Raw genomic sequence first — 17,551 nt, 5'->3', positions numbered from 1 at the left:
CCGGCGATGATGGAGGACCGGTCGCACAAGGTGCTGCTGGCGCTGGTGATGCTCTTCCTCTTCGCGGTGATCGTGCTGCAGTACGTCTGCCCCGGCACCGAGTGCCAGCTGCTGCGGCTTCGCGCCCTCAGCCCCGCCGCGGCCGCCGACCCGTACCGGGCGGAGGACGAGACGCCGGCCCGCTTCGTGCCTCGTTTCAATTTCTCCGCCGGCGATTTGCTGCGAAGGGTGGACTTCAACATCAAAGGGGACGACCTGATCGTCTTCCTGCACATCCAGAAGACGGGCGGCACCACCTTCGGCCGCCACCTGGTCCGCAACATCCAGCTGGAGCAGCCCTGCGAGTGCCGCGCCGGGCAGAAGAAGTGCACCTGCCACCGGCCCGGCAAGCGGGAGACGTGGCTCTTCTCGCGCTTCTCCACCGGCTGGAGCTGCGGGCTGCACGCCGACTGGACCGAGCTGACCAACTGCGTGCCCTCGGTGGTGGACAGCAAGAAGGAGGTGCGGCTCCGGCCCTCCAGGTGAGAGCTGCGGCGGATGGGAGCGGGCTCGGGGCGAACAAAGCCGTTCCCCCGCGCTGTGCTCTGAGCGTTTAAATGATAATGACCCGCAGGCTGCCGCAATTAGAAGGAGCTTAGCGAGCTGCCGACGGCGTTGTGGGTCGGGCCCGGGTTGCCTTGGGGCTCCTCGGGCTGCCCCGGGGCTCTGGCGCATCCCCTGGCCGTGCTGCAGCTCCGTGTGCCCCGAGGATGAGTGCTGCTGGGAAGGGCTGAAGTTTAGGTTATGCGAATGTTGTCAAAGCGGGGGTTGTTCTGCGTCTGAGTGTTAGCTGTAAATATTTGTGCTGCCCTCCAGCACTAACCCTGTTTATTTTGGGTTTGCGTTTTGGATTTTGACAGCGCTGCTCTCTTTACCCCTGCACTTTCCATAGAAGTTGCCAACCGGACCGCAGTACACCTGGCTGCCCGGCCAGAGGTGCCCCTGCATTCCCAAAGCTCGTTCCACAGCACTGCGATGGTCACAACACGCAGCCCGTCCACGGCTGAGCGCTGTGCAGCACTGCGGTTGGGGTTTGGGTGTCCCTTCCCATTGCTTCTCTGAGAAATGAGGAGCTAAGGGTGTCGGTCCTATTGTGCTGGGAGATTAATGGCAGGTCCCCTCACAATAAGGGTGCTGGTATACATCATGCTGTCTGAAGTCAAGTCTGAGAACAGATCTGCTTGAAATAGAGTGCGATTTCTTTCTAGAATTCCTTTTATATAGTGTGACACCACACTGCCATCTAGTAGAAAAATGGTTAGCGTCGTTATCTTTCTGTAGCCAGGATGAAGCTCTTCCTGAGACTCAGCTATTGTGATTCTTGCTCTTTTGTTTTCCTCCCTTCTTCAAAATTCAATTGTTTTTGTGGCACTCCATTTGCAAGCATCAGGAGCGAATTCGTTGCCCTCTGGGCATATTATCTCCCGAGTTTCCCAGGCTATGTACTTTATTTTACCTGTTCTATGAGCGCGTTGTTTATCAGCAGAAATGAAAACGTGTAATGCTGTCTCTTTTGCAGAGCACCTTCAAGTGAGCATTCTTTCCCCACCCCAGAGATGGCTCTGCCCTGCAAAGCTTTGGGGCACTGATTCCATTCCCTCCCCGGAGGCATTGGGTCCCCTTGGTGCTCAGGGTTAGTCAGAAAGATGGGACAGCCCTTGTCCTGGGCTGTGTGAGGCTGGGCTTGGAGAGCTGAGTTTTTGTCAGTGGCTTTTGGCTTTGATGGATTTTTTTTTCCTTTTTGCATTACTGAATGTGCTTTTCTGAGTCAATGTAGAAGTGTTACATGTACCTTCCCAGCAACGCAGCGTGATGGTTCCTTGTCCAGCAAAGCCACGTGTACCATCAGAAGTGGCTTTGTGAGGCCTCTTGACTTGAGATGGAAACCCAGAGAGGGGAAGAAGATAAAGCTGTGATGATTTTGTGTTAGGTAGAGATCTGCTCTCTAAAAGCCTTTGAAATTGTTACATTTTTAATAACCTAATTACACAGCTTGCTTAGTAGCTACAGTTATTCTCCCAAATAATGTCTTGACAAGCAATTATTTGGACTGCAACTTCTAAATGTTTAAAAATACAGAGGGAGGCATTCTTAAATGAACAACAATCCCTTCAGGTCTTTCTGCACATTTTAACGTCCAGTCTTTAATTTTATTTTGCATTCTCGATTTAGTAACGTTCAGCTGACAACCAGTTAATTAGCACCTATTTGGAGTGCCGGTAACGGACAGAATAATAGCTCCTTTCAGAGCGATGGAGGTGTGGGATGAGGTGGCTGAGCGGAGGAGCCGTGTTGGCTGCGGCTCTGAGCGGGGCCAGCCTGGCTGTCCCTGTGCTGTGGTGTTTGGAGGAGCAGCTTGGAGGGGGGTGGAGGAATGCAAGGCCAGGGTGGGTGCATCAGGGCAAGGGGCAGGATTCAGTCAGGAGCTGGGGAGCACGGCATCCTCGAGTGAAGCTCGGTGAGGGTGGGAATTCCTGCTTATAATGAGAGTAATTAAAAGTGAACCTGCGATAAGGGTATTTTGAATGGCTCGGCAGCTGCATTTGGTGCTTTGTAGTTACTGTATCCTGGCTGCCTAGCCTTGTCTGGGAATAGCCAAATGAGAGAGAGTTGTTCCAGCAAACTTTCTGGTTTGCATCTGTATGTCATTAGTTTGCACAGAGGTTTGTGCTGAGGAGCATGGGGTGTCTGCTTGAGGCTGGTTAGATTGGCAATTTGCTGGATCATTCCCTAGGAGCCTCTGCTTTTAAATAAAAGTTCAGCCTTTGTTTAGGAAGTCCAGAAGAACCCCTGTCCTGGATCTCTAAGGTTCAACATCACCATGATGTGACCTGATGAGATCAGCCTTGGGGCTTTGCCTGGGGAGAATCTAGTTGCCTGGATCACTTCTTCTTCAGGCACCGCTCTTAATCCCATCAGTAATCTGCCTGTGTTTTCTTTGGGAATCACAGAGTTGAAATTCCTGCACTGGAGCTGTAGAAATACTCAGGATGGTTCTTAGTGATAGGTATATTTTTTTTACTTTGAATTTATCCCAACAATACTTTCCTGCCTCTGAGCATGTCAGTTACCAAAACTTGCTCTGCTTTGTAGTGTGCTCCTTAGTATGAATTAAGTATATAAATAGAGCTGCTGCCTCGTCCTCCTGACTGATGACTGCCTGTCCCTGCAGCTGACTTTGCTTTCAGTTGCCCTTAGCAAATGGGCATAGTAGGGAGCAGGAGTGCTGCAGCATCCTGAAAGCTCAGAAAAGCAAAGGGGGAAAGCACAGCCAGAGCTGGTGCTTTGGGAGTTCTGGATTTGCTGCTTGGGAGACTGGTGGAGTGGGCTGATGGCAGTGGTGGAAAGGAAGGGGCTGTCTCAACCACTTGGCATCGATGGTGAGAAAGGAGAAATGTGCCTTTTCCTAGTCATGAGTGACTGACTTGGGTCACTTGATTGATTGTGGAAGCCTCAAAGCTTTTGGCACGCTGAACTGAAGCAGCATTCAAAGCAACTGTGCATGAGAGCATCCCACGACTGAGATTCCACTCGGCTCTGGCTAATTATTATGGGAAGTATCTACTGAACTTGTCTATAGCAATAAATCCAGTGGCACCGCTGCAAGAAACAAAAGGGCTTGGGGTTAGGCTGGAAAATGTAATGAGACGTGGGAGCAAATGCAGTTACCTGTGTTTTTAAGTGATGTCATGACTTTGTACCCTCACTTGGGTGAGTTGTGGCAGTGGGTAGGGGTCAGGCTGTACTTGGTGTCCCTTCTGGCTGGTATTGAAGGAAGGAGGAGATGTCCTTAATGAGCTCTCAGAAGTCTGGAGCCAGCAAGTCTGGAGGCAATGTTAGGCAGCTCATGCAAGCCTGCTGGGCCGGCAAAAGGGCTGAAGTTGCTGGCTTTGGGAGAATCTGATGCTGGCACCATGTCCTTGTATTCTGTGGCAAAAAAGCCCTGGCACTGCGTGGGTGTCCTTGCCATGTAACTTGGAAGAGTTTAATTAACATCAAGGGACATCTTATGAAAATCTAAGTAAAAGATGCATTCAAACGTTTGCCAGCGTGCTGGAAGCATTTATGGTGTTTGGCTCCTTCGATTGAACAGATTAATCGCCTCACTCTTAGACAATATGGTGGGAGTTACATTTGCAAATCTTTCTTTGGAGGCCGCATGTGGGGCTTCTTGCTGGTAGAGCCCCTGGAAGAAGGTGGCTCACTGCAGGCAGTGTGACCATCAGCTCTGGCTCTCAGCTGCTCCTGGGGCGTGCCCCGTGTTTGGCTTTTTGCAGCTTCTGCTTGAAAGGGGAAAATCCGTGTAGCAGAAGCCGCTGCAGGAATTTTGCATCAGTGCAGCATTTCCCCTGTCTACAAGGGCTTTAGGCGAGTCCCAAGGTGGTCTGATGCACAGGGCTGATAATGACGAGATTCTGTCCAGCTTTGGCAGGAGGTGGACAATTAAAAACCACTGGATGCTGATGGAGCAGAAGCCCTTTCTGCAGAGGTGCCTTCCATCTGGGGAGCAGGCATACCCTGTGCAATGTCAGGGCTGGCTTCTTGTTGCTGCTCATGCTGTGAGGCCGGTAGCGCTCCTGCATCTGGATACTGCCTGAATTAGGCAGGGCTATCGCTTAACCACAACGTTGGTGATGAAAAGGCTGGAAGTGAGCAAAAGGAGAAGGGCAGGGAGCAGCCCGCCGTGGCCATGGGGTTCCCATTCTGTCACAGGGCTGAGCTGGGCCTGGTGCGGTGTGATGGGGCAGTGGTGCAGCCTGCAGGCCGGGGGCCCTGAGGGGATGGTGGGAGCACTGCCATACTGCAGGTTGCTTGGCATAATCCCCTTACGAGGCCTGAGCTCGGAGGCCTTGGTCGTGAACTTAAATTCACGTTTTTAAAGCTTGCACGATAGCTCCCTAAATTGATGATGCCTGTTTGCAGATGGCGTTGGACTTCTTAAAGACCATCTTAAAGGGATTAAAAAAATTCATTTTCCCTATTAGGCCTTTTCAGTTCTGCTCTAAATGTTTAATAAAGCGCAAAGTGACTTTTGGTGATTTAAATGCGGCGATTTAGTGCGCGTTTCCTGTTGCCTTTTATTTTAAATTCGAAAAATTTGTCTGTGGGGGTGAGGGATGAATATACTTCTGCAATAAATAGCAAGCAGGGATGGCAGCAGAACAAGAGGCGAGGCAGTGAGGGTTCCCTGTGCTGCTTGTTCCATTTGTTATCCAGGTCAGCCCTCCCTGAAGAGCCGAGTGGGGATGGGAGCACCATAGCACAGTGCTGTTGAACGGAGACACACCATTACTTTGTATTGAAAAGGTGCCTTTCTGCAAATATGTGTGGTTCTTGGTTGTTTTTTCTTTCTGGAAATGTATAAATATTAAAAGGAAACTATAAATATGTGCTTCAATTGTATTCTTTTATTCTTCTTCAATTGTGATTCTTCTTCATAACTTGATAACCTTTGGTAAAGGTTATTGAAGGTACTTTGAATTCGAGCATCACCATCATCATCAAGTTACTTATTTTTATTAAAAGACAGATTTTTAAGTTTTACGTTGGTTTTACATATTAACTGAGATTAATTTGTCCTCATTTATTTAATCTGAATTGTCAGGAATCATGTTCTCTACTGATGTAAATGTCAGAAAAAAGGACTTATTAGTAGATTTGATTGCTTTTTAAATTTAACTAGCAGAGATGCACTGGCATGCCTAAGAGAATTGGTCTGTTTCTTGTGAACAGTTCAGTGCCTAATGAATCACTTCAATGTACTTTTCTGAAGGAAAGTGGAGCAATTTAAATGTGCAATGCATTGATTTACCTCAAATGGATTAGGCCTCTGTGTGCAATCCTTTGCATTAATTTACTTTTTCCATGACCATAATAATAAAGGCAGTGTTTCTGTGTGGTATCAGCTCAAATTAACTCACGCAAGTTGCTAGAAAGCAAAATAATAATATGTGGCTGACCACTGAGTGTGGGACTGGACTTTTCTGCAAGCACTCATCAAGGGTAAGGATGAGAGAAGTCTTTCCAAGGCACTGACCTTATTGTGGGGAAAGAAGCGTAGATGTAATCTGTGCAATTGTAAAAGATTTTGTGTGTGTGGCCAGATCTGTTTTATAAAATAACTGTTGTAAAGATAGAAAATTTGTGACTGCAGTAGTAAGTTTTCTGTCTCGCTCCCTGTAACATCCAGTCTGAGCAGCTGCAGCCTTGGGCTCTGCTCCCTGAGCAGCTGGGAGTGAGGATGCACAACTCTGGGCAGTGCCTTATTTAACCGTTTAGCTGCAGGCATGGCTCTCTGCTTTGCCTCATGCTGTGGGCTTGCTGGGGCTGAGCAGCCCTCCTGACTCTCAGCCTTTTTTGGAATTACCCGTGCATGCTCCTTATGTACTGGAGGGGATTAATTTCCTCCCACTTCTCCAGCCGCTGTTCCTCCTTGCTGGACTGCTGCCTGGTTCCCTTCCTTGCTCCCTGTCTGCAGCTGGAAGCCTGCCTGGGCACAGCTGGCGAGGACAGAGGTGTAGGATGGGGTTTAAGGACGAGAGGGGTTTGGTATGGGAGCAGCATGCTCCTGCCTTCCTCCTCCAGCATGGTTTACTGCTCATGATTGATTTGCTGATGCTGGCAATTGTACAGTGTGTTCCTGGATTAATAGGGTAGCGCCGAATTATTCAGGCATTATTGAAATGAATCACATTTGAGATGAGTAATAAGTAGCAGACTTTCGTATTTATGAATAATTAACACAGTAAAGTTTTTCTTAAACAGACATGAAAAAATGATTTAATTTGTACTGTGAATGCTCTGTAAAATTAATGAAAGATAATTGCATTTTCTAATGTGAGACTAAGAAACCAAAGCTATATATATATATATATATGTATCTATTTGCATGTAAGTTCATATTGCTGATATAAGTAGTAAATCTGGAATTCCTTCAGCACATTTGCACTGGGTGTGACCTGTTTTTAACATCCAGTGGTTTGGTGGATTTTGGTTGTTGGTTTTTGTTGTTGTTGTTTTGGTTGAAATAAGGAGTTGGTAAACACTTGTTCTTTCCATATGCTTGGGTATCTCTGGCTGGACAGTGTATATACTCATATAGCAAGCTAAAGTTTTTGAATGAGTGACAATTAGGATCAGCTTTTTCCTTCTTCCTTGAACCCAGTCTTCTCCATCATCCATTCATGCTTTTAAAGGCAGAATCCATTTGAGGTATTGCTTGTTTACAGCTTTGAGTGGAATCTCCGTTTATTTAGCCTTGAAAAAAAAATCATTAGTGCTTAGGGGACCTACGAGTCATAAGATCCATTAGTGATGAGACTCAAATCATATTACTTCTTGGTTCTCGATGGCTTATGCAACTCTGGAGGAGCCAAACTTTTGATGTGAGAGCACTAAATATAGGCAGCTATGAGAGAGAGGATCTTGTAGCATTAAACGATTTTGTGCATTTACATAAAAGCATGAAGATGACGATGCCTTTCATGAGATCCTTGCAGCAAATGTTCCTAATTTTCCATAATCAAAAGGACTGTGAAGTTTTTATGCTCTCAGAGGTCTGAGTAGCTGGGAGATCAGTTCTTCCTTTATTCCATTTTTGCATAGGGTAAATTAAAACATTGCAAGGCTCCCAGCAGCAGGAGTCTGCCCTTTGAAAGTGCAGTTTGAACTGTAGGGTCCTTCAGCAAACAGCCAAATCAAGTTGGTAAAGCACTCTCTGGGAATGATTGTATTCTTTCTTGTATGGCAGCTGTGTTAACCCTCTGTTAAGAAAAGCAAAGTTTCATCTGTCAAAAGTTTCTCTGGTTGCTTTTTCAGGTTAACTGAGGAGAGAGCATCCTTAAGCAGGTCTAGGTGAGGTTAATCTAATTTATGTGATACTCAAAACTCTGCTGCCAAAGAAACTGAGACTTAGGTGGAAGTGCTTATTGTGTTGCCTTCTGTTTGCTGTCCATTCACCCGTGGGAAAGCTATTCCCGGGAGCAATCCTCAGCTCTTCTGGGGCTGTATTTTTTTGGGAAGATGCTGCTGGGTCCTGCCTCCGTGCTCAGTGCCCACTGAGGACTGCAGTGGGGTGGCTGTGGGCAGAGGCAGCTGTCTGTCTGTCCCTCAGGCAGCCTTCCACCTCCAGCCCATGGCACTGTGGAGAGGGAGGGAGGAAGGGGCTGCATGGCTTCTGTGTTTTGCAGAGCTTTTTTTCTGTGAGGGTGTTGGATCTCATCAGCAGTGGGAGCACAGAGAAGTAAGACAAAAGAGCTCAAGGAAATGTCAGACGCAACAGGATGTGTCTTCCTGACGACTGCTGAGTGATTTGCAAAAACATAAATGGCATAAATTAGCCTTTAACTCTTTCAGTTCTACTATGCTGCCAGCTGGTCACTGGTAAGACAAGAAGCATCTGTGTTGGCATGCCCCCCCTCCATTACATTTTCTGTTTTTCTGCCCTGTGGGAAGCTGTCATGTTGGTTCCCTTCCCATGAAGGGAAGAGGAAAGCTTGCTGACTGCACAGCTGCTGCATGTGGACACGCTGCTCACTGCCTTCACACCACAGCTCTTACATCAGTTGTTGGTTTCCCCCCACTTCCATGGGTGAAGCTGTCTCAGGCTTCACTCTTTGGACAGAACAGCTTGGAGGAGTCAGAAGCACATAGAGTTGTCCTGAAGTATAGTCTAAGCATGTCATAACGATATGTCTGTTGGGCTGGCTCATGGAAGAGAGTGGTGAGAAGAGCTAGGGTCTGCTTTCTCTCCTGCTAAATAAGAAAGTTTGGGTACATAACACCAGATATCCTGGCCAAAGCCATCAGGACTGCAGAATTGCTTTTTCTGCTTCATGCTTGTGCGTTGTCTGCTCCCAGTGGGCTGCCGCAGCCACTCGGGGCAGATAATCTAATATCCTTGTCTCTGGAATAGCGTTCACTTCCAAACGTACCCTGTAGAATCACTCAAACCACTCCTTCTGGAATGGGTGAGGCAGAGCCCAGGTGAGTCTGTCTTGAGAATAACTAATGCATTTTGCAGACTGTGGTTATAAATGCCTTTTTTCTTAACCCCGTTTACATGGGAGGGAAGGCACAAATGAAACCAGAGGAGCTGCACGTGCAGCTGCTTCCCCTGAGAAGTTGTTGGCTTGCATTTCCTTCTGCTAGTTGAATTTTGGATGTCAGCAGCACTCTGGACTGGAATATGATCACTCCCAGAATGTTATGGGTAGAGTTAGATTTATAGGGTGGAGCTGAGATATAGCGGTAATACCTGCTGGATTTTGGAGGCTGCAGCTTGCTGGCAGCAGTGTAGAACAGGGCTGTGTCTGGGAATGAATTTTAACTGAGGAATAGTTTGGCAAGCTGTCTTAGCACCCCGTATTTTGCAGGACATCCAACATGCTACCACATGCAAGAAGAAATTGCAGTTTTTCTGGAAATAAAGTCACCAGAAAATGTCTAGGAAATGCTTTTGTGCACTGCCCTATGTTTGGATTACTGAGCTCCTTTGTTACTTTCAGGGACAAAAGTGTTTGAGTAGTTGTCCTTGTCTGTGAGTTGGGCGAAGTGTGTTGGGCCTGAGGCTGGTACAGTATGGCATTTGGAAAAACCTGCCCTCCATCTTTTTATTTATTTATTGGGACACTTAATCCAAGGCAACTGAGAACAGTGCTGACATTTCAGGGTGGTTCCTGCTTTGCAGAGTTAAGGTTTCATGCGTTGGAGATGTCTTTGCTCTGGTTCTCCGTGCTGTAATCCTCCTTTTCCTACAACTTCAACTGCTCAGAGCTGCAGCTGTGAGCGTACCACGAGGAGCAGAGCGTGTAGGGGTGGAGATTGCTGAGACAAGTGAAAACTGAGATTCCCCATTCCAGGGCCCAGAGACTCAGAGAGCAGTTTGAGTAAGTAAGCTGATGCATCCATGTGGCAGTGTCTGTCCTGGTGGTACGTGGGCTTTGAGATGGAGTCCTGAAGATCCAGGAGCAGCAGCAATTCCAGGCTTCTCATAGCAGTGAAGCCTCTGCAGCAGTAGATACCTTTGCTGGGCAGGTTTGGTTTGGAGCTTCAGGAGGGTGTGAGTTTGGACATCTTTTCCACCGGCCTATGGGGGAGTGGGGCCAAAAGACAAGTTCCACCTCACCCAAATTCAGCCCTCGTGTCAGCCAATCTTTGCTATAAAATCAGTCAGTGTATCCTGCAGCACAGAGGTAAAACGACACAGAAAGGACTTGAGAATAGCTGAGCTCACAGAGAGATAAAAATTTCTCAGAGCCTGGATTATGGAAGGATCTGGCTATTTGTAAGATAAAAGCAGATTCTGCCTTGGCTGTGGTGCTGAGGGATTTGTGGGCAGCGGCTGCCTGGCCCTGCTGCTGCTGCTTCTTTGTAACACTGTGCTTTTTCAGGCCGGCTTGTGTACCGAGCTGCAAATTAATTTGCTTTGGAGGCTGCCACTATATTCTTTTTTAAGGAATCTAAGGTTTTCCTGTTTCTTGTCTGAAGGTTTATTTTTACCTTTCCCACTACATTTTGTTACTTTCCTGGAAAACACAGGATGGTTTTGCTTCTCCTTTGCCCATCCATCACCTGAAATCACAGTCTCCCTAGGGTGAATTGATTCCTGCGATAAACCTGTGTATTCAGGGAAGAGTTATGGGTGTGAAGTACAGGATCATACTTTATTTTTTCCCCATACAGTAAAAATATTTAATATCCTATATATAAAGTTATATCAAGCTAAGTGAAATTCAGGTCTCTTTACTTCTGTGATTAAAAGATCTTTTTAAGGTTGCTTATATGCCTCGTGGTATATGGTGGAATCCCAGTACTTCTGCTTACTACTTATAATGGAAGCCAGGTTGCTTACACCTGGGCTCTGACACCTCATGATGATCAATACTCCAGCTGAAATCTGATCATCAAGCAAAAATAAAGCAAGAAGGAGCTCTGAGCATTAGGTGTTACTGCTGTGACTTTCTCCTCTGTACGTCCAGCTTGCTTAGCTTGTTTCCTTATAGAGGGCAGCTGAGAGGTGGACACCTGATGTCACCGCCTGGCTGCAGTGGTGTGGGCGGTCCATAGGTGATGGTGAGCAGTGCGGAGGCACTGCCTGTGATTGGAGCCTTTTTGCAATGTGTGAAGCAGTGCGTTTGGATCTTTGTGCGTGAGCTCTTGGTGTGACCGTTTCTATTAAAACCAAAACCAAAACACAAATAAAACAGGCATTGTATTTCATCAGGTGTTTTTCCAGTTGCTCTCTGTTCATAGCAAGCTGTGCTAGGTTAGGCATCAAGTAAGGGGTGTCCCTGCAAACACAGGTCAGGTAGAAGTCATTGCTCACACGAGCTTTTGCAGATGGCTTGCCTAACCAGGGCTGCATCTTTTACAACACAGCTAATCGCTTCTGTTACGGCAGAGAACAGACTTAATTTACTATGAAAAGTGGGCATCTGGGATGTGATTTAAAGGCAGCAGTTGTTGTTCTGGGCTGCTAGAAGTCATTGCCTTTTGGTATATGTGGGAATTTGTTTTGAGCTGTGTTATAGGGCTTGAGAGAGGCACTTTCTTCTGAAAGTGGATTTCAGTAAGGCTGAGTAATATGCTGTGGTTCAAGGGCATGACCTGTACTAATGTCAGTGGTCCTGAGCTCTACAGTGTGTTGGAGTCCGTTTGGGATGTTTGGAGAGGAGAAGCAGAAGAACCTGGGCTTCTTAGCTCATGTGGACAGCATCCATTTATTTTACAAGCTGCTTTTCATCTTTGGACCGTTGAGATGAAACATTCCTTTCTGTTAAGAACAAAAGCAAAAGCCTTCACTTTAATGCAGGTACCAGGGCTGGGAGTGCTGCAGCCACTTATTGCATCGCTTGGCTTTGATCCTCGGCTGCGGCGTAGGAGTGCACAGCACAGCTCAGGAAGGTGTGGTGGTGAAGTGCTTTCAAGTCCCTGGTCTAGACTGACGCCTGTGAGTGCTCCTTGAGCTGGTGGGGTCACTGACAGCAGCCCCATCCCCTGCTGGGTGCAGCTTTCCCTACAGGCATGCCCCACAGGCAGGGAAATGGGCAGAATTGCTGGAAGGAATGCTAAAAGGCAGGCTGTTCCCTTCCTTTTTTGAAGATTCTCATAGTGGTGTTTGTTTTCTGCTTGCTTTTTCTGTTAAACGAGTGCAGCCTGTTTGCAAGCTCTGCTGCTCCTTGGGCTGGGAGCAGGGTGAGTATCTGCCTTGCAGAGATTTTTGTGGTAAATTCTGTTGCTGCTGTACTTGAACACTAACCTGAGGGATTTCTTCCCTTCTCTTTGTAAACAAGTTGTTTTTGTGTGTGTTGTTTTGTTGTTTTTTTTTTTTCCTAATGGAAAATTTCAGCTTGTCCTCCACTTAACCACAGCTCAGGCTTCTCCTGGAAAATGGAATGAATGAGTAACACTTCCCTCTTTTCTTCTTCTGTGTTAAGCTAATAGCATTGTCTGCGGGTTTTGATTGCATTAAGCCCTTCTGTCCCCACCAACATGGCATCTTTCCCTGACAGGAAAGGACAGCCAGGACTGCTTGGAGATGCAAGCCTCCAAACCTTCCTCCACGGCGTTATTACCCTAAAACTTCAGAGCTGGGAGATCACTGCTTTAGGAGGTAAATGGGAGCAGTTGAGCCGTGCTGCAATGAATTGTTCCTGGGGCCATCACCTGGCTGCCAGTTGTGATTCCCAGCAAATGTTCTTCATCTTTTCACCTTTCATATAGGCTTGACGTCCTCTGAATTGCTGTGTTGAAACATGAGTTTCAAAATCAAATAGCAAATGACTGCACTATAATGGATGTTATTGTACTAGACATTATATTACAGAAGTCACTGTGGTTAAGTGGAGTACCTCTGGAATCTTGTCCTTATCAAGACGTTTATGTTCCCCTCTAATTTTTGTGGAGAGTCATTTAGATGTTTTCCAGATTAGAGCATAATGGAACTGTTAGCTATAAATGTTCAGAGGAATCCATTACACACAGTGATTTAGTGGTTAGTCACAATTACTTGGGAGCTTCAGTGTCCAATTCAACACCAACCTTCAAAACCACGTGTTGTGGTCATCTTTTCTGCAAGATGCTCCTCCAGCATCCTACAGGAGATAAAGACCATCTGCTGCTTAGTGTTTCGTATAGCATAATACAAAAGCAATTTGGAGGGGACAGGGAGATACTGGAGAAACAACTCTGTCAAGGGCAAGCCAGCAGCAGGCAGTTTTTCCAGTAGAGTTTTAGCTTTTTTCTTTCTGCTTGATTAAAATCCACAGGATTTCAAGGTGATGGCCTTGAAAGCCTTTGCATTGCCTTAAAATAAATGAAATGGAGTACGGAGCAACTTTTGTATAAGAAAGACATCAAATTCGTGTGCCTTGGCATCTCCGAACAACGTTGGGATTAACATGCAAGCTCATGCAATTGGGAATCCCAGAGCTCCTCTGTCACCTTTGTTTTCAGAGTAGATCTGTTTCTGCAGTAGTTGGTGCTGGAGATGCCCAGAGGGCATCTGGATGTATTTCCCTGTCAATATTTTAATGGCGATGATTTAATAACATGCTTTAGAAAGGACACGAGATTGGGACTGTTAAGATTTTGCCTCGGTTTGGGATTCTTCCTCAGTATCTGGAGGAGGTATTGAAGGTTTGTGCAGGCTCGCAAAGGTCAGCGCTCTGATCAATAGCTGAATTTAATGATAAAGCTTTGTAAAATATTTAGTTTTTTTTTTATTATTATTACCTAATTTGGGTCAGATTCGTCTTTCTTCTGACCAGCTGCTTAGAAATCTGAAGAGTTCAAAAAGAAAACTGTGTAACACACACAGTCGTCCAACCCTTTCATTTTCTTTGCTTTAGAAAGTGACTTTGAGGGCCCTTTTCATTCATGAGCACAAGGTGAGCTCTTAGAAGGAGGTAACATCAGAGGCTCTCAGTTTTGTGTTGAAATTTGAGTTTTCTGGGAGCTGTAGCATGGCAACAGGGTTGCCAGGAGTTTGAACTAGCTGGGGAAGGAGTTTGTGCTGCTGTTGTGCCTTCAACAGCACATCCTCAACTTGCTCCTGCAGGCATCCAAGTTCATGGGAAGGCCTAAGGGATGCTGTGGCCTGGGCACAAATCCTGGGGCTCTGCTCTGCACCAGATGCTGACTCAAACACCCCCATTGCCTTCAGCCTGAGCAGAGCAGGTCTCATTGTGCACAGTGGTGCTCATCCCTGGGAAGCAGATAATTCATGCCCTGCATCCTCCTGAAGAGCAGGATCGGCTAGCTGCAATGATGAGAGCTGCTTTCTTGCCCTGTCAGCTCTTTTTCACGCAGTTAATGCTGGGACCACAGAACTCTATTAAGAGTCGTATGATGGGATGAGAGATTAAAAGCCAGTGTGATACGGCACCGAGTGCTCCAGCCTTACAAAGAAGTGCTGCTGCATCCTCCTTAAACGGCTGTAATTAGCAATTCCTGCTTGTCCTGGCCCTGCAGGGTGCTGTATGGGGAGAACAGCTCTCCAGCAGCCGGCCAGGTCACTTAAACAAGCACACAGCTTCTGACATCCTTCATTTTTAGCACTGGTTTTTCACATCTTACTTTAAATTAGCAGTTAGCTGGGTTTCATCTCGGTGATGGGAGGCCGTTTTGTGATCTCTGAAGCATTCCGTAATGTGGCATCATACAGGAGTGGCAGGACATAAAATAGAACTGCATTGCTTTCTAAGTGTGTTTTTAAACTTTTTTTTTTCTTTTAAACTGATTCCTTTTGGCAACTCAACTGAGCAGATGTATCACTGCTAACATTTTCTTAAAATCAAATCTGGTACACACAGTTTTTTTTACTGTCGATTTTAAAGGAGTAATTTCTTTCTTTTTTTTTTTTTTCCAGTAGACTGTGTTCATTTTGCTCTCATGACATTTTTCCAGTTTAATTGCTTCAGTACTGCATTGCATTCCGCTTTCACTTTTTAATTGGCAATCATATTGTGTCCATGGTGGAAGAGAGAGAATTGTAGTCAGAGATTTGGACCGCTGTGGTTTTATTTCATGAGGACAGTGGGTGAGAAGGGCCTGGCTTAGCTGGAGCAATGTGGGTATATCAAGATGATTTTGAGGTAGAAATTGACTCTTCCCAGTGGGTGGAGGTGCACTTCCTTCCTGCCTTTGCATGAGAACTTAGATCCACCTTCCCTGGGTGAGGTTTTAGCATTTTTTGTGCTTTTGCTCAGTTCTCATCCATTTAAACCACTCATGCTTTTCTGTTAGCGGATGAACACCGAGGCTCTGCTGAGTTAGTGTATAAATAGCTTTTGATATAGGAGTCCAGCCTATATAAATGTAATGTCTGTGATGGTTCCTGCACTTAGTATTTTAGGGTTCTTAGGGTATGGCACAGACTGCTATTGATTGCTCCTTACAGGTGCCCGTAGTTAGCATAAAACAGGAAGCACAACTTGTCTTGTGGACACTTATAAATATCTCAGAGCTTCTGAGGACCCTGGGAATCCTCATCCTGTTTCATCTCAGCACCTGGGGAGATGGTGGGAAGAAGCTGCAGCCCTCCAGGGATGGGCACTGCCACCAGCCCTCCAGGGATGGGCCCTGGGGGTGGCATCCCAGTCTGGGCAAGGAGGCATGAAGGAAAGCAAAGCAAGGTGTGCTTCAGCATAACAACTTATCACACCCCCCCCACCTGCCCAGGCGTTGTTATGCTGAGGTCACACTGATGGAAATGTGCTGTTTGCATGCATCTTTCCTCTACCCTTTTGAAATGCATGCTGCAGGCTTTTGGAATGCAGCTTAATGAGAGGCAGAAATGTTTGCACCAAAATGGGATGATGTATCTACTTTGCTGGGGTTGATTTATAGACCCTGGCTCTACCTGGAGAAGTCTGATTAGCATTATAAGTCATGCAGTAGATGTTGAGGAAACTTACAACAAAAAAAAAAAGGCTGGGAAATTTGAAGGAGAATTCTGGGCTAAATTGCAAGATTGGTTCTTAAGTTCATGTCCCCTGGAAAAAAACCTAGCCCATATGGGATATTTATTACTGACATTCAAAACATTCTTGACACAGCATCTGCATGTTTAGAGGTGCTAGCAATAACAAGATACTTCATTCTAAAATGCAAGATATTTCATTCCTTAATATGACCCTTGGAAATAATAATGGAAATTCCACTGAGCAGCTGTGATTGCAGTTTTCATCTCTGTGATGCACGAGATCTGCAGCAAATGTTAGGGCCTGACTGCCAAAAGAGCACCCATGTGAGCATGCATCTGTCGTGGAAGTCAGATCTGTGCCTGAGCCTGACTGAGCTCCCAGTGGCCATTCTGCAAACAGTGGCAGAGTGGCTGTGTATGCAATTTGCTTCTTAAAAGTTCTGAGTGCTGTTTATTTTATTTTTTTCCCCTCTCCAAAGGAAGATGCATTGCTTAGGGGAGAAAGGGAGATCTTTTCCTGAAGGCTGCTGCCTGGTATTGATAAAATTTGTTATTGAAATTGATTGTGACTGCAGTTCTGCTTGAAGTCAAAGGGATGTTTTTATAGAATAAGAAGTCTTTTTTTTCCCCAGCTGTGTTCTTCCTGGAAGAGCACTGCTTGTTGCAGCTGTTGGTAGCATTTCAGTGGAAGGTATTGATATCTTTGGTTTGCTTTCCCAGGTGTTCCCCAATACATGCTGAAAGGGTCCTGTGACCTAAATGAGTACAGTGCGTGGATGAAGGAAGGCAGCTAGAGGGAGAGGAGAAAGTGAGGTCATGTTTTGGGATACAGCTGGAGTGAATGATGCTGCTGAGTGGGGAGGTGGCAGGTGGCCATCTGCTCCCCTCCTGGTCTCTCTCAGTTGACCTTCAGTTTGTTCATCGGGGCTTTCTCCTACACTCTGTTGGAGAAGCATTCATGGAGAGGGAAGACCAACCACTATCTGCTTCCCCAGAGCTTGCTCCTTTATTTCAGACCTTGCCTGTCTCCTGGGCTGGTCTCGCATCATCTGTCCTTATCCCGGAGCAAACGCTAATAGACCCAGCATCCGTCCTGCTGACGCAGGCAGAGGGTCCTTGAGAGCAGGCAGTGACAATGCAGAGTTGGCATTTTCCACTAGGTCTGCTAATTAATTAAGGTCACATGTTCTAGCTATTAGTTTGGCCGTTGCATTTCTCCATTAGGCAGGCAGTGAAATGACCTGGGAGGCCTGCAAGGGAGCAAAATATTACCAGCTGAACTTGCTAGGTGCATGCTGGTGATGCTGAGGAGCAGCTTTCAACATCTTTACGTAAGCAATCATTGCTTAGTTTTTGTTTTCCTATTTTTTTTTTAAAGCAAAACTGGAAGAAAACCCTAATTTTAATCAAGACTTATTGTTGAAATCTTGAGGACATTCCAGTGCAGAGTACGTCACCTCCGTGATTGTCTAGACAGGTTACCCGTGTCCCTGTAAAGCAACCTCATTATTTATTTATAGTTATTTATTATAATAAATGTGATTGCCTGCAGTAAGACTCAAACTCCACTGAGTCATATTTCAGATC

At 46.2% G+C, this 17,551-nt stretch overlaps 1 protein-coding gene across 1 annotated transcript in view; it reads left to right on the top strand.

Annotated features, from left to right (window-relative positions):
* The first annotated feature begins 6 nt into the window (after positions 1–6).
* Positions 7–17,551, top strand: part of HS6ST2 (heparan sulfate 6-O-sulfotransferase 2) — a 102,872-nt gene continuing 85,327 nt past the window's right edge. Inside the window, exon 1 of the mRNA XM_003208331.3 lies at positions 7–521. Coding sequence (XP_003208379.2) covers positions 7–521 — 515 coding nt within the window. The remainder of the gene's footprint in view (positions 522–17,551) is intronic.

Source organism: Meleagris gallopavo, chromosome 9 (assembly GCF_000146605.3).
Source record: "Meleagris gallopavo isolate NT-WF06-2002-E0010 breed Aviagen turkey brand Nicholas breeding stock chromosome 9, Turkey_5.1, whole genome shotgun sequence".
Taxonomy (NCBI): domain Eukaryota; kingdom Metazoa; phylum Chordata; class Aves; order Galliformes; family Phasianidae; genus Meleagris; species Meleagris gallopavo.
This window is presented reverse-complemented; position numbering and strand designations above follow the sequence as displayed.